The sequence below is a fragment of the Balaenoptera ricei genome, chromosome 15 (assembly GCF_028023285.1).
Source record: "Balaenoptera ricei isolate mBalRic1 chromosome 15, mBalRic1.hap2, whole genome shotgun sequence".
In the NCBI taxonomy this organism is placed as follows: Eukaryota; Metazoa; Chordata; class Mammalia; order Artiodactyla; family Balaenopteridae; genus Balaenoptera; species Balaenoptera ricei.
The window spans coordinates 57965213-57991313 of NC_082653.1; the positions used below are offsets into that span (position 1 = coordinate 57965213).

The 26101-nt window shown below is 48.8% G+C and overlaps 1 protein-coding gene and 1 non-coding gene across 2 annotated transcripts in view; one reads left to right on the top strand and one right to left on the bottom strand.

Moving 5' to 3' along the window:
* Positions 1–24140, top strand: part of ABAT (4-aminobutyrate aminotransferase) — an 89599-nt gene extending 65459 nt beyond the window's left edge. The window contains exons 7-16 of the mRNA XM_059898177.1: positions 6769–6849; positions 7463–7555; positions 8072–8134; positions 10530–10593; positions 11064–11212; positions 14810–14947; positions 15768–15935; positions 17176–17322; positions 19588–19699; positions 20998–24140. Coding sequence (XP_059754160.1) covers positions 6769–6849; positions 7463–7555; positions 8072–8134; positions 10530–10593; positions 11064–11212; positions 14810–14947; positions 15768–15935; positions 17176–17322; positions 19588–19699; positions 20998–21119 — 1137 coding nt within the window. The 3' untranslated portion in view covers positions 21120–24140. The remainder of the gene's footprint in view (positions 1–6768; positions 6850–7462; positions 7556–8071; positions 8135–10529; positions 10594–11063; positions 11213–14809; positions 14948–15767; positions 15936–17175; positions 17323–19587; positions 19700–20997) is intronic.
* Positions 13546–13618, bottom strand: TRNAR-UCU (transfer RNA arginine (anticodon UCU)). The gene has a single exon. It is a non-coding gene; the product is annotated as a tRNA-Arg (tRNA).
* Positions 24141–26101: the final 1961 nt, after the last annotated feature.

The window sequence follows — 26101 nt, forward strand, 5'->3', positions numbered from 1 at the left end:
TAAAACCCACGGGAGCTGGGCTTTTTGGGGATGGAGGGGCCAGGGGTCAGGGAAGAGTGGTCCCTGTAGGGAGAGGAGGGTGGGAGGGAGAGGTGCAGAGAGCTTCAGGAACAAAAGAGGACAGCGCAGCCTGAGCAGAGAGGGCCAGGAAGGATCCAAGTACGACTGGAGTGGCAGGCAGGGGGCACGTGACACACAGTTTCTTATCCTCGGCACTGTTAACATTTGGAGCCGGATTCTCCTCTGTTGTGGGCGCCGTTGATGATTGATGACACTGGCTGTAACACACACACGGAGACATGCATACATGCTGAGTGTACTGCTGAATGAATTTTCCCTTGTAACCCAGTGTTTCTCAACTTTCTTTTTTCAATTTTCACTCCCTTAAGGAGCCTTTTTAGACATTACTTTCCTAATTGTTCTCCCCACCATGAAATTTTAATACCATCCTGTATTAGTTTCTTGTTGCTGCCATCACAAACTACCGCCAGCCTAGGGGTTTAAAACAACACCCATTTATGGTTTCACAGATCTTGTGGGTCCGGAGTCTCTGGCCGGCTCAGCTGAGTGCTCTGCTTTGGGGCTCACGAAGCTGAGGTCAGCTCTTAGCTGCAAGCTCTGGGGGAGGATCCGCTTTGGGGCTCGGGCAGGTCGTTGGCAGAGTTTGTTTCACGTGGTCCTTCCATCGTCAAGCCAGCAACGGCTGGTCCAATCCCTCTCTCTGCCTCTGCCCTTAGCAAAGGGCTTGTGTGGTTGCACTAAGCTCATCCAGAAAATCCAGAACAGTCTCCTTTCTGAACTGAATAAGAAGCTTAATTACATCTGCGAAGTTCCCTCTGCCATGTAATACTGGGTTGACCAAAAAGTTTGTTGAGATTTTTTCCGGAAAAGCCCGAACGAACTTTTTGGCCAAACCAATATATTCGCAGTCCCGGGGATGGAATGAGGGTTGGGGCATCTTCATAATTGTGCCTACAACACACCTATGGTACGTGGTATATACGTATACGATGTGGTACATACGTAGATAATAAGTGCCATAGAGATGTCTGTACTTTCTATATCACAAGGGTAAGATGCTTTTCACCCCCACTGAATTCAACATGCCCTGACCCAGTTCCTATTCCCCCAGACCAAATTAGGCCGACCACTCCCCTTACTTCTAACAGCACATAAGTAGAATCGTTCCGGGTGTGCTCTTTACCACGTCTGGCTTATTTCACTCAAAATCCATCTGAAGATGCAGCCTTGGTAGCCGCAGAGGATCCATCCCCCTGGCTTTCATCATTCCACTGTGTGAACACACTGCAATGAACATCCTACCTACTGCTGATGAGCATCTGGGGCGCTTCCTACCGTGAACCTTCCAGTGTGTCTTTTGATGACACATTCACGCGTCCCGTGATACAAGGCCAGTCCATCTCTGGCCAGAGTGAGTGCACACAGTTGGCCTCAGCAGATCCCGCCAGACAGTTTTCCAAGCTGGGCTTGGGAATTCTCCCTCCCGCAGTGTGGGAGCTCCGGCCACTCCCCGTCCTCCCGGGCGCTGCGTGCCACTGGGGCTTTCATTATTCTCAGGTGTGACATACGTGTCCACACATGACAAAGAGTGTGATTCCTAAAAGGAAATCAAAGAAAAGCAGGGGGACTGAGAGCCCGACCATGTCAGGAACCGACTCCCCAGCCTTAAACGTTTTCCCTTGAATCTGAACAGCAGAAGATAATAGGAAAGAACTCGGGTCCTCTTTACCTGTGGATGTGCCTGCCTGGGAGGGGCCTGGAGGTGGTTCTCGCCTCCAATTAGTCGACAAGTCTAGGGGCTGCTCCAGCAGAAGCCACGTCCTCCGGAGGGTGTCTGGCGAGGCCCGTTGGTGGCTCCACGCGTGTGTTTACATTCAGAGCCCCACTTTGTTTCGAAACGTTCTGCAGATCCCAGATGCCTCGGCAGTTGGTGCTAAAGAACTGTGTCAACAAACACACCAGACACATTGGCAGTGTCAGCTGCCTCCGGAGGCACAGTTGCCCAGCAGCACGTGACTTCCAGGCCCAGGGATTCTGATTTCGGGGGATGCCCTGCCCCCACCCATCCCTGCCCGGAACCTGGACCCGGATGCCACCCCCCATCCTCCCTTCCCCCACCCATTCCGGGGCCTGTCCTGGCTCTGCCCCCAGCTTCCACTTGGAGTTTCCTCAACAGCCCCTCTTCATCACTCCCTCCCACCTCCACGTCCATTCTCACCTCCTCCAAACCACCCTCCAAACTGCACTGTGCCTGGAACCCTCTCCCGGTACCTACTGCCTTCAGGATGCATCCCAGCTCCTCCATTTCAAGTGTAAAGCCCTTTGTGATCTGGCTTCTGCTTCTTCAGCCTCATTTCTTGACATCTGTTTGCTTACTGATGGATGGAGTGCCTACTATGTGCTGGGCACTGTCCTTGGTGCTGGATTTGATGGCGAGATCATAGTCTAGATTACAGTCCAGAACAGTCTAGACCACAGTCTGGGTCACAGATTAGATCCGTCTAGATCACCATCTAGACCGTAGTCTGGATCATGGTCTAGATCACAGTCTGTGCTGACGTCCTGTAGAGGGCATGGTGACCGGCACAGCCTTAGAGAAGTGACAGCTGACCGCCACAAGCTCAGCAGAGTATATCTGGGGCATCAGACCAGACGACCGTTGATTGATGTCTTGGGTCTTCCAAACTCTTAGCAGGAAATGCTCTCAGGTGGTGGTCAAGGTATTTTACCTGTCCTGGGCAGGCTCCTGCCGAGTCATTGAAGTTCTGAGAAGGGCTTATCAACCCTTTTGTACCCCAAACACATCATCCATTATTCATGTGCCGTTTCACCTGGATCCAATATCTGGGTTCCAGTTAGAACTTCTTATGTCACCCAGGCCATCTCATTACATTGCCCACAGGTTATACAATAATTATTGGGCATTGCACATGCCCAGTCATTGCAATGTGTGATGAGTGCCAACTAACATCCGTGGCACCTTGGCTAGGCTGGCTGGAGGGCGGCTGGCCTGGTCAGCTAAGACATCAGTGTGACCTCCAGGCCTTTCCACCTGCGTGATTCTGTCCTTCAAGACTGAGCTCCTGCCTCATCTGTATGTTGTGTTTTCCCACTGGCTCCTTCTGAGCACCCAGGAAGGGATCCTCATTTTTGCAAATGAGGACTCTAAAGACCAGAGAGGTTAAGTGACTTGCCCCAGGTTGCACAGCCACTTAAACCAAAGCTCATTCTCTTCCCGCTACAGCAGGTCTGATGGCGAGGATTCTAGAAACCTGTCCTCAATTGATTCTGCTACCCAAAGTCCCAGGTATCTTCTGTTCTTCATGAATGTCACGCTTTGCCAAACAAGAATACCACCTCCACATCTTCCCTGGGCCCAGACAGGCAGTCACGCTGCCAGCCCGGCCATCCCCTCTGTGAGCCGCTTCCCCCTCTGCCGGTGATGGCAGTTCGCCTCCACCCTGATCTCGCGCTATGCTTGATTTCTTTGGAGCCCCATTAATACCTCGAAGCCAAAACAAAAGGCCCCTCGGCAGCCCCCACAGGCCACCCAAGGTCTCCGGACTGTGCCACGTAAACTCATGTCCAGCACTGACATTTTCGGGTGGAGACTGCTTGCGGCGTCTGGCAGAGGGTGGGATCTGAAGTCAGCAAACCTGGGTTTGAGTCGTGGTTCTGCCCCTTCCTGTCTGTGTGACTTGGGGCAGGTTGCTTGACCTCTCTGGGCCTCCGTTTCCCCAGCTCTACAATGAAAACGGTTAACTCCCTCCACCGCTTATCCTAGACCCACCCGGCTGGTCACAAAGAAGAAGAAGCAACAGAGGTATGAGCCTGCCACGAACTCTAGTGGGCCACGCCAAATCCCAATGCCACCAGGAGGATGAGTGCTGGGGCCGCCCTATCCTTGGGTTTCCTCCGATGGGGTGATGCCACCATTTGGATTTGCACTGAGTTTATTACACGAATGAGTCCAAAAGAGAGGGGTGCCTGAGAAGTTCCCAAATCCCAGGCTCAATCAAACCTTCCATACTTTTTAATTCGATGTTTTTATTTTTATTATTTATTTATTTCTTTGGCTGTGCCTCTCGGCTTGCTGGATCTTAGTTCCCTGACCAGGGATTGAACTTGCGCCCTTGGCAGTGAAAGCGCCGTGTCCTAACCACTGGACCGCCAGGGAATTCCAGACTCAATGTTTTTATTTTTGACTAATTTCAGATTTACAAGTTGTAAAGATAGTTCCCATCCACCTTTTACCCAGTTTCCCCCAATGTTAACACCTCACCTCTCTATGGTACCCTTGTCAAAACTAAGAAATTAACGTTGGTGCATTACCTACTACAGACTTTATTAAGATTTCCCCAGTTTTTCCACTAGTGTCCGTTATTTTGGTCCCCAGAATCCAATCCAGTATGCTGCATTGCATTTAGTACAATCCCTTTCTATTACCCAGATCCACTTCCTGATGACCTCATTGCTTATCCATTGAGCAGACCCCTCCGGACTCTTCCCAATCCTTCCAGGGGGCACTGGCTAGACCTGGAGGGACTGGACCACTCTATTCTTATCCCCATTTGCATTTCCATTTGTGTCTTTGCCATAATGGTGGACACGTGTCATCATTGTACATTTATCAAAACCCATGGAAGGTACAACACTCAGTGAACCCTAATGTAAAATTGTAACCTTCTTTTTACACGACATTTTTCCGGATACAACATCACCTTCCGTTAATGTGCCTTCGTTTACTTAACCTAATGTTGGCATTTAGAGTGGTTCTCTTTTTTGTTGTAAATAACACTCCCTCCTTTCCTGGGTATCAGAAGCGAGTGTCTGTTTAGCATCCGGTTTGCACTGTTGATTTCCTTACAGAGGGAGATCCTTCTCTGGACGCACATCTATCAAAACGGTGCGGGGGGGCGGGGGAGGGAGGAATTTTTCTAACCCTGCTTTTCTCATATGCAGCTCATTCATGTATTAACCAGCTCCCTCATCAGATTGCTCTCCTAAGGCTCATTCTATTTAGAAATTGCAGAGCTACTGAAGCCTCTTTTTTTTTCCCCCCCTTTTTTTTTTTTTTTTAAATTAAAGTGTAATTCACATGCGGTCAAATCCATCCTTTGCAGGTACAGTTCTGTGGGTTTCAACAAATGCATAATCTGGGAATTCCCTGGTGATCCAGTGGTTAGGACTCCACGCTTCCACTGCAGGGGGCACAGGTTTGATCCCTGCTCGAGGAACTAAGATCCCACAAGCCACGCGGTGCAGCCAAAAAATAAATAAATAAAAATCTAAAAAATTTTTAAAATGCATAATTGTACAGCCACTGTCAAAACCCGGACATTTGCACACCCGTGTTCATACTGTTCACAGTAGCCCAAAGGTGGAAGCAACCTAAGTGTCCATCAGCAGATGAACAGATACAGGAAATGTGGCATATCCATACAGTGGAGTATTATTCAGCCTTAAAAAGGAAAGGAGAAAAAAAAAAAGGAAAGAAAATCTGCCGTATGCTGTAACATGGATGAACCTAGAGGACGTTATGCTAAGTGAAATAAGCCCGTTGCAAAAGGACACATAATGTTTGATTCCACTTATTTGAGGCGGTTAGCGTCCTCAAAATCAGAGACAGGAAGTAGAATGCTGGTGGCCAGGGGCTGGGGGGAGGGGAGATTGGGGAGTCAGTGTTTAGCGGGGGCAGAGCTCCAGTTTTGTAAGATGAAAGAGTTCTGGAGACGGATGGTGATGCTGGTTGCATAACAATATGAATATTCTTAACATTACCGAGAACTATATGCTTAGAAATGACTAAGATGGTAAATTTTATGTTACTTGTTTTTTAACCACAATCCAAAAAAGTCCAGACGCAAACCGTTCATCTCCCCAAACATTCCCCTGAGCCCGTGGGCAGTCGATCGCACCCCAGCCCCTGACAGCCATGAGCTGCTTTCTGTCCCAATAGTTCTGCCTTTTCCAGAATGTCGTAGGAGTGGAGCCCCGCAGTGGGTGACCCTTTGACTCCAGCTTCTTTCACTCGGCATCGTGACTTTGAGATTCTCCCGTGTTGTTAAGTGTGTGGGTAGATTGTTCCATTTCATTGCTGAGCAGTGTTCCATGGTGTGCATATACCACGGTCTATTTATCGTTTCCCCAGTGGAAGGACATTTGGGCTGTTTCCATTTTTTGGCAACTGAAGATAAAAGCCACAACAAACCTTCATATCCATTCACATCTTTGTCTGACATATGCTGTCATCTTTCTCTTAGGTAGATACCTCAGAGTGAACTGCTGGGTCATAGGGTGTGAGTCTGTTTAACTTTATAGGAAACTGCCAACCTGTTTTCCAAAGTGGCCGCACCATGTTACATCCCCACCAGCCATGAATGAGAATTATCACCAGTAATTGTTATTTTCCATTTTTTGTTTTTCAATCATTCTGATGGGTTTTTTTTTTTAAGATTACAGATTCAGAGGGAGGTGCAAAAAATAGTACAAAGAGGTCCCGTGCATTTTCCATCTAGTTTCCCCCTCAATGGTAGCGTCTTACCTAGTGCAATATAGTGCAATATCCCAACCAAGAAATTGACACTTTGTTTTAAACCCAGAGCAATCCTAGTGGATTTCTCTAAAAACGCAGGGAAGTATATCATTCCCCACAGCGTGGAACACATCCGATCTGAAAAGCATCGCTGGTGGGCTGGAGCTGGGTCAGGTGGAGAAGTCACTGCTGGTCTCCTGGCTGTTTTGCAGAGCACATTCATCAACAGACCTGCCCTCGGAATCCTTCCTCCTGAGAACTTTGTGGAGAAGCTCCGGGAGTCCCTGCTCTCAGTGAGTCTGTGGGGACAGCTTGCCCCCGTGAGGACCCACCTCTGCCCTTCACCGCGCTGGCCCGCAGCTCTGACCTCCAGGAGGCTGGAGCAGCAGGGAAGGAAAGGACTGAGATCCATAATGATTAAGGATGTGATGTTTCTACTTCCGTCTTGCTCTTCATGCTGTTTCTTTCATGAAGAGTCTTTTTAATTTTCCTTTGCAAGAAAAGCTGGGATCCCTTGTGTGCGGAAAAAAGGGAACCCGGGGAAGTTAGTATTGATCCCACGACAGGGCCTTTGCCTGTGCCCTTCAGTCCTCCTTTGGGTTTCAGTTGCTACAAGGATTAGAGTCCTTCAGAACCCAGAATTCCACCTATAAAATGTGGGTGTCTCCGGGCAGAGGTTGCGTCAGGAGGGACGTCTGGGCCTTTCTTCGCCTTTTTTCCTCTCTGGCCTCCAGCCTGGGGCCTTTTGGGGCCTCTCGTCCACCCTCCCAGTCAGACTGCTTCCGGGACTGCATCCCTGTGTCCCTCCCAGCCTCCCACAGCCTCCAGGGCCCAATGTGCAGCCCCTGCAGAGGCCCCGCTCCAGCTGGGGGAGTGGGGAGCCCACAGCTGTTTCCCTCCCCACAGGTGGCTCCTAAAGGGATGTCCCAGCTCATCACGATGGCCTGCGGCTCCTGCTCCAATGAAAACGCCTTCAAGACCATCTTCATGTGGTACCGGGTGAGGTTTGGGGCTTGTATGCATGCGCACATGCACACACACACACACACACACACACACACACACACACACATACACACACAGGCTCCCCAGCCCCCAGCCACACACTCAGCCCTTGTCCGACTGTTCATCCCAGCTGGCCGGAGTATTGGACATCAGTGGCCATGGTCGAAATCCAGGGAGGGCCACTGCCTGGACCGGGTTTTCCAAACATCCTGGCAGTGTGTAGTGTAAAACCTCCCCAGTGTCATTGTACTGTGTTACCTGAAATAACATACCATCTCACAGATCTTCATTGTTGCCAATAGAATAGTAAAGCGACTTATTCATCCATCTATTTATTTCATCACAAGGACAATGAATGGTCTCATGCTTCAGTCCCTACGTGTAACGTCAACGTATATGATCAGCTCTTGAGAAAGCATCCCCTCATTGACTAGATGTTGGTTTGGGTGGAAAGTGGGAGCCCTTCCTGCCCCAGAGCGTCTCTGAGTTTGTTCTGTTCTGTTTTATCAGAGCAAGGAAAGGGGCCAATCAGGTTTCTCCAAAGAGGAGCTGGAGACGTGCATGATCAACCAGGTGAGCCCAGCATCCCCTCCGCCTCTTGCGTGGGGCCCTGTCCTCCTCAAGTAGGAGGGTATCTTAGTTAGCGCGGGTTGCCATAACAAAAACCCTAGACAGGGTGGCTTAAGCAACAGATGTGTATGATGTATTTTCTCACAGTTCTGGAGGCTGGAAGTCCAAGGTCAAGGTGCTGGCCAATCCAGTTTCCCAGGGTGGGCTCTCTTCCTGGCTTGGGGATGGCCACCTTCTCACTGTGTCCTTCATCTATCTCAGGGAGAGGGAGCAGGCTCTCTGGTGTCCATTCCTATAAGGGCACTAATCCCATCACAGGGCCCCAACCGCATGACCTCGTCCAACCCTAAGTACCACCCAAAGACCCCATGTTCAGATACCATTACACTGGGGGTTAGGGCTTCAATATATGAATTTGAGGGGGACTTAAACATTCAGTCCACAACAAGGGATCCCCAAGCATTCCAACCCCCTAGTCCATTCCCTTGGTTTCAAGGCCGGCCGAGTCGAACTCTTCCGACTAGCACTCATCAGTTTCCCAGGACAGATGCCTGTATTTGACCCATCTAAAATGGCATTTCATGTATTCTCTAGAATAATCCAAAATGTCAACACAAATGTATGTGCAAGGGTGTTCACCCATTGGTGTTTAGATTGGCAACCGCCTGTATATCCAGTAATGGGGAAAGATGGATTAAGTGTAGGGGTTCCAAGTGGAACCCCAGCAGTTCAGGGAGGCACCAAGGGGGCCAGTGTTGGGGCACAACAGTCGGGGGTGCATGGGGAAGACCAAGTAAGGCTCCAAGCTCCCCAGCCAGCTTCAATCAGAGCAGGCCAGTCCTTCCCCTAAATCCCACTATGATTGAGGCAGAAGTGTATACCACTTAAAAAAAGGGGGGGGGTGGTGTTTGCAGATCAAGAGGCACTGAACTCAGTTACCCACTGTGTCCAAACACAAAGTTCTGCAGCCAGAATAATCACAAAGGGTTTCTCTTGGCCTGGAGACATGTGTGCTATAATTTAGTTAAAACAGTGGGATGGAAATTGTACAGACACTGTGCCCTCAACCATGTAAATCAGCATAGGGGCACACCTCAGAGATACTGGGGGTTCGGTTCCAGATCACCCCGATAAAGCAAATATCGCAATAAAGCAAGTCACATGATTTTTTTTAGTTTCTCAGTGCATAGAAAAGTTACATTTATACTATACTGTAGTCCATTAAATGTGCAATAGCCTTATGTCTTCAAAAAATGTACACACGTTAATTCAAAAATACTTCATTGCTGAAAAATGCTAACCGTCATCTGAGCCTTCAGGGAGTTGTAGTAGTAACATCACAGATCACCAATCGCAGGTCACCATGACAAGCAGAATAATAACCCAAAAGTTGCAAATATCGTGAGAATTACCAAAATGTGACACAGAGACACGAAGTGAGCAAATGCCGTTGGAAAATGTCTCCCATAGACTTGTTCCATGCAGGGTTGCCACAAACCTTCAATTTGTAAAAAACCGCAACATCAGTGAAGTGCAATAAAACAAGGTACGCCCTATATGTCACATTTGGAGACTAACAAAGGAAAATGACAAGAGGGCATTCTGGGATTTGTGAGAAGAGGTCTTGGAGCTTTTCCCGGGGGTCTCAGGGACCCAGTGGAGATCAGCCAGCCTGAGAAAATCCTGTACAACCTCCCAGAGACTCAGGGGCCCCCAAGGTGGCCTCTGCCACGTCCGCAGCGACTCCTGAGTCACTAGAGGCAGGTCTGATTCCCTTGCCAGCTGGAGGGTCAGAAGGCAGTGCTGCTGTGCCATTCGCTTGGGGCTGGGAGAAGACTGGGGTTCACGAGTCCCTCCTGAGCTCAGGGGCAGCCCCGTGGGGAGAGGGAAAGCTGGGGGTCCCACCCTCCTGCTCTGGCCCAGCAGACCTCGTCCAAAGCCTGGGCATGTCCTATGAGGGGCCCAGCTCAACCTCAGGTCACAGGAGGCAGGTACCACCACCGGCACCTGGCCCATCTGTGGGCTGTGGGAGCAGTCGGGGGGACAGGGGGACCTGTGGATGCCCGCCAGTGATGGAAAGGAGAAAGGTGGGTGGTGAGGGCCCAGGGCCAGTGTGCTCGCCCACCTTCAGGCTTGACCGAGAAAAACGGGCCCACATGGTGCAGAACTTGTGAGAAGACAGAGGTTCAGATATCTATTTCATGAAATCTCTTGATAAAAAACAAACAGAAAAAAACCACGTGTGGGCTGGATATAGACCTCTGGCGTCCAGTTTGTAACTTCTGCCTGAGAGGGGATCCCGGTTCTCCTGAGACTTTCGTACTCCTCGAGGTTCGTGGGGACCACCATGTAGGACCCCAGCTCACAACCCTGACTGACGGCTGTTTCTTGGTTCCAGGCCCCCGGGTGCCCCGACTACAGCATCCTCTCCTTCATGGGTGCCTTCCATGGGAGGACCATGGGTAAGGAGGGCCGTGAGATCCCAAGGTGGCAGGTAGAGTAATAATAACAGCAACAACAATAGTGACGGCTGCCTCTGATCTGGCACTGGTGGCTTCCACGTATTGTCTCATTGATTGCATACCATTCCCTGAAGACTGGGGATGGCTGTTGCCACTTTGCAGATGTGGAAACTGAGGCTCGGCAAGGGAAGGAACATTCCAAGGCCATGCAGTGGCAGAGCTAGGATGTGAATCCTTGTCTCTCTTCCTTCAAAGTCTGTGTTAGTCTGTGATAGATCAGAAAGCAAACACACACACACACACACACACACACAGATTAAGACACATGGGTGCCACTTCAGCTTAAGGATGTTCCCAGAACTGGGGTTCTGCAGGCACCGGGCCTCCCTGGGCTGCCCCATCTCCTCCTCAGAGACGGACCATCCTCCTTCCCTGAGCCAACCTCTGCTCTTCTGTTGTGCTGGGCTTAGGTTGCTTAGCGACCACGCACTCCAAAGCTATTCACAAGATCGACATCCCTTCCTTCGACTGGCCCATTGCACCATTCCCACGGCTGAAGTATCCTCTGGAAGAGTTTGTGAAAGAGAACCAACAAGAAGAGGCCCGTTGTCTAGAAGAGGTAACCCCCAGGTCCTCCCCTCACCTCCCCCTCAACCCCTCACCCCAAGACTTAGCCCCGGGGAAGAGGAACACACAAAGAGTTTATCCAGGGACCCGCGTGGCGCTCCCTGGGTGGGACGGAGGGACGGGGGCGCTTCGTTTCCTTAAGTTCCATGTTAGGAAAGGTACTGAGACATTGATTTTGCCACCCAGCCTCCATCACCCCACTTCTGGTACCAACTTCTGTATCATGTGAGTTTCTTTGGGGACAAGCTTCATTGACTCTGGAGTAAGAGAAAATGAACTGATGGAAAGAATACAGGGCAGCTCATAGGAAAAACAATTCCATGGGATCCTGTAGTCCACTGTGTGTCAGTCTTCTCCAGAATCCTGGGGCTTTTTTGGGAGCCCTGGGGGTTGCAGTGGGGGCGGGGAGGGACTAAGGATGGGCAACCCTGGTCCCCGTGCCTCCACTTCAACCAGAACAGCCCCCCTTTGATCTGTCCCATATATTTGGGTTCCATGTAAGACATTGGCAGGATTCTGTTGCAGGGTGGGGGGTGGCGGGGAATGGCTATCACTCTTCAGATTTGGATTTGAGCTCAAATAAGGCTTGTTTGCCTCTTAAGGTCATCATTCTTTTTAATTAATAGTTAACACCTACTAGGTGTGAAGCAAGGTGCTAGGCGCTGGGTATTTAGTGGTAAGTAAAGGAGACAAGGTGATGCAGTCCAAGCAAAATAAGGCAAGCTAAATGTCACTACAGCTTTTCTAGTAACTACATTTTTAAAAAGTAAAAATAATTGGGTGAAATTAATTTTAATAACATTTTATTGAACCCAGTGTATCAAAAATATTGTGTCAACATGTCATTAATATTTAAAAATTATTGATGGCATGTTTTTATATTCTTTTTCTCGTGTTAAATCTTTGCAACGCTGTGTGTATTTTACACGTAGAGCACATCTCAGTTTGGACCAGCTACATTCCAAGCGCTTGATAGCCACATGTCTTTCCTGCATCCTATCAGAGAGTATAGGGTAGTCAGAAACACAGCACTGGACAAATAAGCAAGAAAATAGCCATATGATGACAAATTGCAAATGACACTCTGATTGCAAAGAAAAGCATCTTAGAGCTTCCTTGGGGCAATTGGTGAGACCGAGGCTAAAATTGCATCATCCAAATAGAAGGTTTTTCCTTAATTCTGCATAACAAAGAAAGATTGTACTTGTTACTCTATCCAGGTGTATGGTTTGGGTTTTTTCAACTATGTGTAATTATTAAATTATTAATAAAGTATCACAATTATTTTTTTTTTATTTTTTATAAATTTATTTATTTATTTATTTTTATCTTTGTCTGCATTGGGTCTTCGTTGCTGTGCGCGGGCTTTTTCTCTAGTTGTGGTGAGCAGGGGCAACTCTTCACTGCGGTTTGCGGGCTTCTCATTGCGGTGGCTTCTCTTGTTGCGGAGCACGGGCTCTAGAGCGCAGGCTCAGTAGTTGTGGCACGCGGGCTTAGTCGCTCCGCGGCATGTGGGATCTTCCCGGACCAGGGGTCAAGCCCGTGTCCCCTGCATTGGCAGGCGGATTCTTAACCACTGCACCACGAGGGAAGCCCCAAGTATCACAATTATTAGTCTTTAATTATCTGTAAGAAGATGCCCATTTTAGAGCAAGAGTTCAAGAAATATAACCTCTTGGGGAAAATAAGATGCTTTTCTCACTGTTAACAGTTAAAAAAATTTTTCTTGTAATAACCTATAATGGAGGAGAATCTGAAAAAGAATATACGTGTGTGTGTGTGTGTGTGTGTGTGTGTGTGTAACTGAGTCACTTTGCTGTACACCAGAAACTAACACATTGTAAATTAACTATACTTCAATTTTAAAAAATAGTTTTAAAGAGGTTAAATTTTTTTTTTTTTGGCTGCGTTGGGTCTTCTTTGCTGCATGCGGGCTTTTCTCTAGTTGTGGCGAGCAGGGACTACTCTTTTTTGCGGTGCGCAGGCTTCTCATTATGGTGGCAAAGTGATTCAATCATATATATATGTATGTATATATATGTGTATATATATTCTTTTTCAGATCCTTTTCTATTATGGATTATTACAAGATATTGAATATAGTTTCCTGTGCTATACAGTAGGACCTTGTTGGTTATCTGTTTTATATATAGTAGTTTGTATCTGCTAATGCCAAACTCCTAATTTATCCTTCCCTCCCCTTTCCCATAAGTTCGTTTTCTATGTCTGTGAGTCTGTTTCTGTTTTGTAAATAAGTTCATCTGTATCTTTTTTTTTTTTTTTCATTTTTTTTTTGGCCACATCGCGTGGCATGCGGCATCTTAGTTCCCCGACCAGGGATCGAACCCATGCCCCCTGCAGTAGAAGTGCAGAGTCTTAACCACTGGACCACCAGGGAAGTCCCTGTATGATTTTTTAGATTCCACATATAAGTGATATCATATGACATTTGTTTTTCTCTGTCTGACTTACTTCACTTAGTATGATAATCTCTAGGTCCATCTATGTTGCTGCAAATGGCATTATTTCATTCTTTTTTATGGCTGAATAATATTCCAGTGTATATATATACCACATCTTCTTTATCCATTCCTCTGTCAATGGACATTTAGGTTGCTTCCACCTCTTGGCTATTGTAAATAGTGCTGCTATAAACATAGGGGTGCATGTATCTTTCAAATTAGAGTTTTCTCTGGATATATGCCCAGGAGTGGGATTGCTGGATCATATGGTAACTCTATTTTTACTTTGTTAAGGAACCTCCATACTGTTCTCCATAGTGGCTGCACTAATTTACGTTCCCACCAACAGTGTAGGAGGGTTTCCTTTTTTCTACACACTCTCCAGCATTTGTTATTTGTAGACTTTTTAATGATGGCCATTCTGACTGGTGTGAGGTGGTACCTCATTGTAGTTTTGATTTGCATTTCCCTAATAATTAGTGATGTTGAGCATCTTTTCATGTGTCTGTTGGCCATCTGTATGTCTTCTTTGGAGAAATGTCTGTTAGGTCTTCTGCCCATTTTTTGATTGGGTTGTCTGTTTTTTTGTTATTGAGTTGTACGAGCTGTTTGTATATTTTGGAAATTAAGTCCTTATCAGTCGCATCGTTTGCAAATATTTTCTTCCAGTCTGTAGGTTGTCTTTTCCTTTTGTTTATGGTTTACTTTGCTGTGTAAAAGCTTATACGTTTGTTTATTTTTGCTTTTATTTCTGTTGCCTTGGGAGACTGATCTAAGAAAACATTGCTACAGTTTATGTCAGAGAATGTTCTGCCTATGTTCTCTCCTAGGAGTTTTATAGTGCTGTGTCTTATATTGACTATTTAAGTCTTTAAGCCATTTTGAGTTTATTTTGTGTATGGTGTGAGGGTGTGTTCTAACTTCATTGATTTACATGTGGCTGTCCAGCTTTCCCAGCACCACTTGCTGAAGAGACTGTCTTTTTCCATTGTGTATTCTATCTAATGATAAGACACTATGACATTTTCAACTTAAATTCCAGGGGTCCACAGCACCCCACATGCCCATCCTCGGGGGCTGCCCAAGAGCCTCCACGAGCCCTTGTCATGTCCCCCTTTGGAATCCAGGTGGAGGACCTAATCGTGAAATACCGGAAGAAGAAGAAGACGGTGGCCGGGATCATAGTGGAGCCCATCCAGTCTGAGGGTGGAGACAACCATGCGTCGGACGACTTCTTCCGGAAGCTGAGGGACATCTCCAGGAAGGTCAGCACACAGGGCCAGGGCTGGATGGGGCCACAGGCCATTTCCAGTTGGTTTTCCAACTGGAGCAAAGGGTTAGCCTGGGGTCCTTGTAAACTTCCAGATGTTCAGAGGCTGCCTGTCGGCCTCACGGGTAGAGAAGTTGGGGGTGAGGGCAGGACAGGGGATTCTCCCCTAAAATCTTATTCCAAAGTCAGCCTCCAACCTGCCGTCTTAGTCGGGGGCATTCCCAATCAAGAGAACGTCCTGGGGAAAGCCTCAGCCTCCTCCCTTTTCTTTCTAGGGATCCCACCTCATCTTTCAGCCCGTTGTGGTCCACACTGAACAGAAGCCAAATGAACAAACTTCATGTTAATATCATGTCTATTTTAATGTGTCTTGCACGTATAACTGGCCTGTCCAAGCAGTCAGTTCACAGATAAAGGTGACATGACATGAGTTGATTTAAACACAAATGCTAAGTAAATAATAGTCCGGGTGATGAGCAGAGCTGGCAAACACTGCACCGGATGTTTGGGAAATGCGGCTGCCTTACAGTTGGGACACACTTCCTTCTGAGCAAGTCAACTTGCTCAGGGACCGAAGCCGATGGTTCAGGGAGCATTTGATGTTCCGGTTTCGTTCCGGCTGAGCAGTTTGAGGCCATGTGCAGACACAGCCCTGCTGGAACTGCCCTCCTGCAGCCTTAGTTTGGTTTTGCACAGCCCAAGAACACGGGCTTGGTTTGAGGTTCAGAAAGCAGTGGCTCTTGGGCTGGATTTGGGGGTCCGAGGTGGGCGAGTTGCGCTGGGTGTTTATTTCTCCTTCATTCCATCTCGGCCAGCACGGCTGTGCCTTCTTGGTGGATGAGGTCCAGACTGGAGGAGGCTGCACCGGCAAGTTCTGGGCCCACGAGCACTGGGGCTTGGATGACCCAGCGGACGTGATGACCTTCAGCAAGAAGATGATGACCGGGGGCTTCTTCCACAAGGAGGAGTTGAGGCCCAACGCTGTGAGTGTGGACCCGCCCGCCCACCCGTCTCCCCTGTCCAGGGCAGGGGAGGGACGCGGGGCAAGGGGCATCGATTTCTCATTACTGCTTCTTTCTCACCAACAAGGAACTAAGTGAATACCGAATGTGTCACAGAGGTTTCCTAAAGCCTAATTCTTATCAATTTAATTTAAAGCCAATGATTACGATTACCCCAGCTCTCTCTGCAGGGCTGACTTCATAGCAGTCCATTGTCAGGCTTCTAATTTTTTGCTTTGTGCACAAGCAAAAATATTGTTTTTAGCTGCTGCTGTGAATGGAGCATTTGCTCTGTGCCTGGCCCAGTTCTAAGTATTCCTCTTGTACTTTTAATCCTTACAACAGTCTAACCAAGTAGATGGTATTTTTCTCTCCCGTTTTGCTAATGAGGAATCAGGCACAGAGAGGTTAAGTAAGTTGTCTAAGGTTACACAGCCTGTTAAGTGACAAAGTCAAGATTTAAACCCAGAGCTCATACTCTAAACCATTTTACTGTACTGCCACTTGTACATACGGATTCTCATACACACACACACACATGCACAGAGTCATCAAGGGCCCAGGATCGTTCCTTCCACCATTCCTGCATGTAGCTTCTACCCTCAAGGTCACTTCATGATCCAAAATGGCTACTGGAGTGCCGTCTCAATTTGACACAGTAGGAAGGAAAAAGGAGGGAAGGATAAAGTGGCCCCCTTCTCGTCTTTAAGCAGCCTTCCCAGAAATCCCACAACATTTCTGTTTCTACCACTTTTGACTAAGATCTGGTCACATGGCCACTCCTAGTTGCAAGAGAGGCTGGGAAGTGTGTTTTAGTTGGCTGCATTGACACCCTGAAGGGGGAGTAAAGCGGGTGGTCTTTGAGGGTCAGACGGCCACCAATCCACTCCTGACTCCACCACCTAAGGGCTATATTTTCACAGACAAATCACTCAACCTCTCGGAACCTCAGCTTCCTTTATAAAATGAGGATTACAGCAATTAGGGGCCAGCCGTCTCGGTTTCCCCAGGACTGAGGAATTTCCCAGGACCTGGACGAGCTGGTGTCCCTAATAGTAGTACCTACCTACAGGGTTGCTGTTACGGAGAGATTTTGGTGAGACCATATGCGTTATCCTCCCAGCACTTAGTCTACTCGCTGGGTTAGTCTCTCTCTTAAATTGGGAGAAGTGTGTCTGAGGCTGTGCCTGGAACCCTTCTGATGCCCCGTGTCTCGTTCCAGCCTTACCGGATCTTCAACACGTGGCTGGGGGACCCGTCCAAGAACCTGCTGCTGGCCGAGGTGATCAACATCATCAAGCGGGAGGACCTGCTGAATAACGCGGCCCATGCTGGGAAGGTCCTGCTCACGGGACTGCTGGGCCTCCAGGTACTCCGCCCGGCCCCACCCCGGCCCTCCCGGATCCCCATCCACAGCTCCCCACGGCCCCCGCGGGCAACAGCTGAGCTCTTCAGTGTAGCATCACACCCGCTGCCCCAGCGATTGTGAATAGGCTGCGCCATTGCTGTAGGGGGTGCCTTCCCACCGCTCCGTCCCAACCCCGTTCCCAGTTCCTGAACTCCCGGTTTTCTGCTGACACTGAGTTCAGGCATCCCTCCTTTGAGACACCTCCCCAACATCCCCTGTCTCTCGTTCCCACCCACGTGCCCGCTGTTCCCTCCTCTGGACCACCTTCTATATCCTGATCACTCCGTAGCAGTGCTCTCCAGGGGGACAGATTGCTAGCTACGCACATAACGTCAAAGGTCCTAGTACCCACACTAAAAGTGAAAAAGAAGGAGCTGAAATTCATTTGAATATTTTACTCAACCCATCATATCCAAAATATTATTTCAACCTGCCACCAATATATAAAATAATTCAATATTTCTTGTTCTTCTTCTCATAATAAGTCTTTGAAATCCAGTATGTATTTTACACTTACAGTGCATTCCAATTTGGACTCACATTTCAACAGCTACATGTGGCCACCTCATTGGACAGTAGAGCTCTTTATTATAATTATTTGTGTTTGTTATGTCTACTCCCTGCCCGACACGCTCTCCTAGATTTGGGGACGGGGGATGCTGCTGGGAGGAACCAGTGTTTCCAGGACTGGCCAGCCCAGCCCAGGAGTTAGGAGGAGAGATGACCCTCCCCAGAGGGCTGGATATAAAGAGCCCTTCCTCCGGGAGCGTGAAGCACCCAGCTACCAGTGAGCTGAGCAGATCCACTGATGGTGATGCTGATGGTGATGATGAAGCGAGGAGGGATGGTAGTGATAACAGCTTCCATTTACTGAGAGCCTGCTCCTGCCAAGTTCCGTAATAGGGGATCTCATACACTCTTAAGTCCAACGGTAACGCTGTGGGTGTAGACACCACTATGATCCTTATTTTACAGATGAGGAAACTGAGGTGTGGCGGATTATTAACTTGTCCAAAGTTACACAGCTTCCACTGGGGTTTGAACCTGATTCTTGTAGCCTTCAAAGCCCATGTTCTTTTTTTTTTTTTTTCTATTTTTTGACGGGATCTTAGTTCCCCAACTAGGGATCGAACCCAGGCCCCCGGCAGTGAAAGTGCTGAGTCCTAACCACTGGACCACCAGGGAATTCCCAAGCCCATGTTCTTTGCCAGCGTTTACCTCTCTGACATGATCAAGGACATAACAATAATTATTATTATTTATTATTATTATTTCCATTAATTGAGAACTTGCTCTGTGCCAAGCATTGTGTTAAGTGCCTTATCTCATTTAATCCTCAGAATAGGATTGCTGCATTTAGGGGGGAAGAAAAGCAGGTCCCCCCCACCCCCGCAGTTAAATTTAAATTTCACAAGTCTGAAGCCCAGGAGGGAAGGGCAGACAGTGGACTTGGTTCCAGTCACAGGGCAGAGGCAGGAGCTTCAGGGACCACCGTCTTCCTCTCCCAGGTAGGGATGCCAGATTTAGCAAATTACAATACAGAACACCTGGTTAAATTTAAAAGATGGCAACTAACTTTTTTTTTTTTTTAGCGTAAGTATATCCCATGCAATGTTTGGGACATATTTATACTAAAAAATTAGAAGTTGCTTATCTGAAATTTAACTGGGTGTCCTGTTTTTCATCTGGCACCCTTAACCCAGAACAACTTGAAGTTAGGAAACTATAATTCTCCTCATTTTCTGGATGAGAATGGGGAGCTTTAAACCCAGATCTGCCTGATTGCAGACTCTGAAGGGGCAAGTGTGGCTGTTGAGATAGCTGAGAGCCTCTAACTGTGCTGTAGCTCTAGGGGGAATTTTTTTCTTTTCTTGGGCTGGATTTGCATTTAGACTGGGGCTGGGCAGGGGTAGGTGCTAGGAAAAGCCTCTGGGAAGGGTGGAAGGATTGGGCCCTTCCCTCCTGCCACAGTGTTCCTTCCCCTGTCACCAGCGTGGCAGGAGAAATGTCAGGCACTTACTTATGTCCCCTGGGGGGACAGCTGCACCCTGCTTGCAGTTGTTGGTGCTGGAGTATGGGACACGCCAGGGCCGGGCTTGGCAGGGATCTTGTTGTTCTGAGTCTGTCACGAACGCAGGCCGCCCCTGTCCTGAGTGGCCATGAGGTCCACGTGGGCTGATGGCTGCCTTCCTTGGCTTTGATGCCGGCCTCGTGTCCCCACTGCAGGCCCGGTACCCCCAGCTCATCAGCAGAGTGAGAGGACGAGGCACGTTCTGCTCCTTCGACACTCCAGATGAATCCATACGGAATAAGCTCATTTCAATAGCCAGAAACAAAGGTAAGGCAGCCAGGGGTACCCACGTTTCCTGGTGGGGGACCCGGAGGGAGGGGGAGGGGAAGGTGATTCACAGGACTAAAAATAGTCTGAATTGCCTTTCTCAAAAGAAGAGAACGTTACCAGGGAGCTTTCCTTATACATTTATTCATTCGACGATGTTCGCAGAGAAGGTGAGCAGAAAGAAGGTGAGAGGTACCAACTCTGGAGAGGGTCAGGAGAGCCGGGGTCCCTTCCTTCAAGGAGCGTGCAGTCTAGCAGGAAGGGGTGACATCAAAGAGAATAGTCCATAAACAATCTATTACAGTTATAAGTCCTAGAACAGAGGAAAAGCAGCTAGAGAACGAATAGCTGGGGAAAATGTCCAGGAAATCAGGGAAGGCTTCCTTGAGGAAGTGGCATCTTACCCTACATCTTGCCGGATGAATAGGGATTGGCCAGGTGAAGAAGGTGAGAAGGAGCATTCCGGGCAGGGGAAGGGATGTGTGCCTTTAGCTGGGCAGAATGGGGCATACAGAGGGAGAAAACAAATGCGTGGAGTGTCACGAGGGACAGACGGGTGGCAGGGGGTGAATCAGGTTCACGTCAGCCTGGGGATGAGGTTCGAGACTGTGGACTTTCTCCTAAGAGCTACAGGAGCCGTGGAAGTTTTAAGTGGGGCAGATCAGAGAGCCTACTATGTGTCAAAGCTGGTGTCTTTCACCTGGACCATCTTAGAGAATCCTGCAGCAGCCCTGAAGGGCAGGGGTAATTCGCCTCCTCTTGAGAATGAAAAAACTGAGTCTCAGAGATGCTATACAACCCAGCCAAGGAGCCCCACCTAGTCAAAGGTGAAATCGCCCTTTAAAAGAAGCAGATTCCGGGAATTCCCTGGCGGTCCAGTGGTTGGGGAACTGAGATCCTGCAAGCCGCGCAGCGCGGCCCAAAAAAAAACAAAACTCAGATTCCGTCCTTCATAAGCGCTGCTGACCTGCCCACACGTTTGTAATTTACCTCTTATTTTCTTTCCCCGCCACACCACGAGTTTCTGGAAGGCAAGGACTTTGTGTCAGGATTTCTCAATCAGCAGGCCTAGTTCAGGGGCAGCAGAGCTGGCATTCAAAGTTGGAAGGGAGGGAGGGAAGAGAAGGGCGGGTGAGCTGGCCGATGAGAGAGAACGGGAAGGAAGGCTGGACGGGTGGCTGGAAGGAAGGACCGAACGGTTCGGACGGATGGCGTAGCCACCGTGTGTGACCCCGCCCGGCTCCCCGGCCCGTGACTCCGAGCCCAAGCCCCTAACCCACCCCCGCCTCTCCTTTTAGGCCTGATGCTGGGGGGCTGCGGCGACAAATCCATCCGCTTCCGTCCCACTCTGGTCTTCAGGGACCACCACGCACACCTGTTCCTCAATATTTTCAGCGACATCTTAGCCGACTTCAAGTAAAGAAGCCATTTCCTCCACGCTCTGAGGAAGCCCTGATCTCACCCCTTGTCAAATTGATTAGTTTGCCTAATTCATGTTTTCACTTAAAGTATCAGAGGTGAATGCATAAACTGGAGGATTATTTGTGGGGAGGGGATGTTTCTGGTGGCTTGGGGGGAGGGGAGGGGCTGCTTTGCTCTCTCCCTGCAGAGCCAATGGCGCACATTGGTTTTAAGCCCAGAAATTCTGCTTGAGCCCTGGACATGGTCTTAGGTTGGGCCCCGAGGGTCCTGGCCAGGTATCTGCCACCCTCGACCCCAACGATACCTTTGGAAGCCAGTCAAGGCAATGATACCTGCTCCTGGGGCTGGTGGCTGGGACTCCTGGGTTCCGTCCCTCTCAAGTGACGCGTTCTGAACGGGGAGGACGCTGGCTCCCCCCTGCCCTATGCAAACAGACATGCTTCCCCCTCGCCCCCAGGCCCCGAAGCTCTGAGCACGTCCCTTGCGCAGTCCAGTGACGGGCAGGACAGAGCATATTAAGGCAGGAGAGTAGGGACACGGGATTGAGCTTGGGGGTGTGGGAAGGGGTCTTCTGGCCTCCTGAAGAGTAGGGCCACTCCCCCGATCCATGTGGGGATTCCTCTCCAAACTGTGACTTCTCGCCTTCATGGGGCTTCGTCCTGGGGGAATCTCTGGGTGGCATCGCCGACAGGCCTTACTCACCACCCTTGTTCCCCAAATTCCCTCCCTCCCGTTAAACGTCAGCCCAGACCTCTGTGGAAGGAAAGCTGCGCCCGATCATCCCAGGGACACACGCCCAGGAGTGTAAGCCCAGGCCTGGGGAAGCAGAGACCCCTCCTCCTGTCCCCACGGCACCTGGGGTCTGACTTTGGACCCCTCGCCCCGGGACCCTTTCTCTAGCTTCTCATCCACCTCTGCTCCACTTCTGAGCCGCCCCAGGAACGGCTTTGCTGCTACATCAAAGCTGGACTAGGTGTCTTCTTGCCGGAGGCATCATGAATTGAAGGCGCCAGAGCTCCATGCAGGAAAAAGTAGCCTGTTGGTGCAAGGTGGTTTCCTTGTCATGACCCCTCCAAGTCAGAGATTTTCCTGCCGTGAGTGACTGTGAGATGACCAGGCAGGTGATACTTAGAGGCTTAACTGGATGATGGCTGAGGCTAAGGGGGTCTCTGCTGGAGGCGAGACAATTTTGGAACTGATTTGACCTCAGATGCTCCTGAAAAGAGCATTTGGTCGTCCTCCAGCAATGAGTGTTGTTTAGCGGGTAGATGAACGAAGTCTGTCCAAAAGGAAGCCACTTGGTCTCCTGGTGCCTTGGTCGACTATTTTGGGAGCCGGGCAGATCAAGATTCTCAATTCAGCACTTTTCTCTTTTAATAACTAACCATCCAAATATCTCAAAGTGGTTTGGTTTTTTCTGCTTCCGCTTTTCAGCAGATTTGGTCATCATCCTATTTTTTCCAAGAATGAAAAGCAGTCACATGTTTAACAGACGAAGGGGAATCCCTGAATCCCGGTTCACCCTGCGTTCCTGCACTCAGTGCTAATTCGTTGCTTTTAAGGAGCTCTGCTGTGTCCAAGGGCATTCGCACTGCCAACTAAATGGAGCCTCCCTCTCTCTGCAAGCTTTCACTCATTTGTATATTCATTTATTTATCCAATCATTCATTCATGAAACTTGCATTAAATACCTGCTCTGTCGCAGGCCCAGTGCTAAGCACTAGAAATCCAAAGGTGAAATAAAACCTAGTCCCTGCTCTCAAGGGACTCACATCCCACTGGGGACAACAGACTCTTAAACCAACAATTAATGCCGTAACGGTCATATGTGTAGGAACATCAGGAAATCAGAGGGAGTGGCCCAATCCACCTAAGGGTCAGAGAAGGTTCCAAGGAGAAAGTGACATTTGAGCAGGATTTTGCAGGATGAACAAGAGTTCACCAAGTAGACAAGACAAGGAAGAGTGTTGCAGAAAGGGAACAGCATATGCAAAGACACATGAGTTCACAGCCTCACACTTTTCACTGGGGATCCAGATTCCACAGGCAATATCCCAAGATACAAGGCCTTATTTAACAAACAAGCAAAATGCAAACCAAACCATAATTCATGTATGCTTTCTCCTGAGAACTTTAGCATTGGATCCAAACATACAATGAGATTCCTGGAGTCCAAAAGGTTTTTAAGCCAGGGCACAACCAGAAACGTTGGCTCTCTTTGGTGGAGAGAGTGGCTCCAATATTTTGTTCTCTCCCCACAGGGCACTGACAGAGAAATGAAATCTTTTTTATCTGGAAAGTCATTTCCAGACTTATTCACTCCTTACCAAGGGAAGTTACTTATAAAACTTCTAAAGCCATTTATCAGCCAGTCCTCGTTGACTCAGGGCATAGTGAGTTCCTGAGACATTCTCTTTTGGAGGTGGAGGTGTAGCTGCGAGAATTTCAAGGAAAACATTCTCAGCAGCGCTCAAGAAACTTGCCAGAGGTTGGTGAAAACACAGGGAGCCCAGAGGACAGGGTGCTGGCTCAGGCAGAGCCCACACAGAAGAACTTCTGTGGCCGACGGTCCGGAAACGAATCCATCACACATTAGTGCCATAGAGTTTAGTAAATGTCACTAGCAAATCTCATCACTTTTACAGAAAACAAGGTCCAGTCATAGCAAATCTTAGCACATCCTCACTTTTATTATAAATGGGTGTTTTTTAAATAATTTTTACTGACACTCAGTAACCATGCAAAATCGTGCACAACATTAATATAATCTGTATATCTATACCTGTCTATAGCTATCTGTATATCAGCTCATGGTAGAAAACCATAGCTAGGGAGCCTCGCCAACTTACGCATACAAAGTGATCTTGTTTACAGTATTCTGTTGACAGTGCCAATAAATGATAAAGAAATTAACACGTCACAGTGTAACTGATGACCATATGCACAATTCCATGAACTCAGTCTGTTTCCTGTGTTAATCAGTATTCTTAAATTAAAAACAAAATATTTATACTGGAAACATCAGAGTAAATGTGGCCTTTTTGGTTGGAAGTGGTTTTGGTAAGGCGTTACTTCACAAGTTCTTATGAAGCACCTATGATTAAGCACCTCGTAGGGATGTCTTGGGGGAATTCTCTACCTGCGTTAAGTCTGCCTTGGGCTTAGAAGCCTGGTGAGGCCATTCAGTTCATCAGAGTTCGTCCAAGACATGCCATGTAATGGGGATGGACAAGGTGTGGTCCTTACCCTCAGCTCACCTTCCAGTGGGGCAAAGGTCATAGCAACCCAGCGTAAGGACCAGGATACAGGAGGATATTGTACATGAACAAAGGATAGGCACAAGTCAGGGTGGAGGTTAGGCCCTTGAGTTTCAACTTCAGGGTTGAGTGGGAACTGCTCCAGTGACTCAGAGGAGGGGTGGAAGGCATTCTAGACCAAGAAAACAGCTACCTGAAGGCACGAAGGCAGGATGAGGCAGGCATTTCTACGGCATTCAGCATTACTAGATCACAAAGACAAGGAGAGCAGAAGAGCCTGGAGACCAGGCCAAAGAAACAGGCAGGGCTCGGATCTGGAGGGCCTTCTGTGCCAGTCTGGGCCTTCCATGAACTGATGGAGCCACCAAAGGTTTGGAGCAGGGGGGTAATCCAACATGCATTCTAGAAAGAATGTCCTGATTGTCCACTGTGAACAACAGAGAGACTGGGTGATCAGTCGGGAATCTGTGGCCATCAAGATGACCAGGTGGCCCAACCAGGACAGCGATGATGGGCTGGATGGAGAGGAAAGGAAAAGCACAGAATCCACTACATCCCGGATAGTGACATTCAACACTAGATGCACGTTGGAGTTGCCCTAAAGAACTTCGTAAATATCCTAATGCTTAGGCCCCGCCCCAAACCAATTAAATCACATTCTCTCCTTCACGGATTGAGGTGGTAAGCTGACGACTGATGGGAATCAGCCGGGAGGCAGGTGCAGCGTGGGAAGGCACGGAAGAGATGCTGAGTCAGCACCTGTGGAAATGATCTGGCTCTTTGGTTCTCCTGGTGTCCTGACCTAGAACCGGGGGTCGTGGGCTCCTGACTCACTTCTGCACCCAGCTGTCTCAGTGGCCCTCCATGGCCCTTCTTTTTCTCACCTGGAAAATGTATGGTTTGGACCACATGATTTCCAAGGCTCCTTCGGGCTGGGACACCAAACAGGTCTATGAAATAACTGACTTGGCTAGGAAAGCAATATCTACCATTAAATATGCTTTTAAGAATAATCACAGGGCTTCCCTGGTGGCGCAGTGGTTGAGAATCTGCCTGCCAATGCAGGGGACACGGGTTCAAGCCCTGGTCTGGGAAGATCCCACATGCCGCGGAGCAACTGGGCCCGTGAGCCACAATTACTGAGCCTGCGCGTCTGGAGCCTGTGCTCCGCAACAAGAGAGGCAGCGACAGTGAGAGGCTGGCGCACCGCGATGAAGAGTGGCCCCTGCTTGCCGCAACTAGAGAAAGCCCTTGCACAGAAACAAAGACCCGACACAGCCAAAAATTAATTAATTAATTAATTAATTTTTTTAAAAAAGAATAATCACATATAGTGATAATATTTATCATTTCTTGAGCATCTGCTATGCACAAGCATATTCTGCCAGGGCTTTGGAATGTTCACAGCACACCTATGAGCTATGTGTGTGTCTGCCTGTTTGTAAGATGAGGGGCCTGATGCTCAGAGAGATTGGGGAACACGCCCAGCATCACACAGCCTGGAGGCCAGGATCTGAGACACACGGGTGTGTGTGAATGAGCACATGCAGTCAGCATGGGGTTGGTTGAGGATCAGCCACTCAGGACCCTTCTCACCACCAGCCTGGCCACCAGCCTGGGAAAGTGAACTTGGACTGGTCAGCATTAGTGTGAGCTCCTAAGCGTATATCCCTAAGGCAGGTGGGTGGAAGGTGCCAGGACCTTTGTTAAAAACAGTCACTGT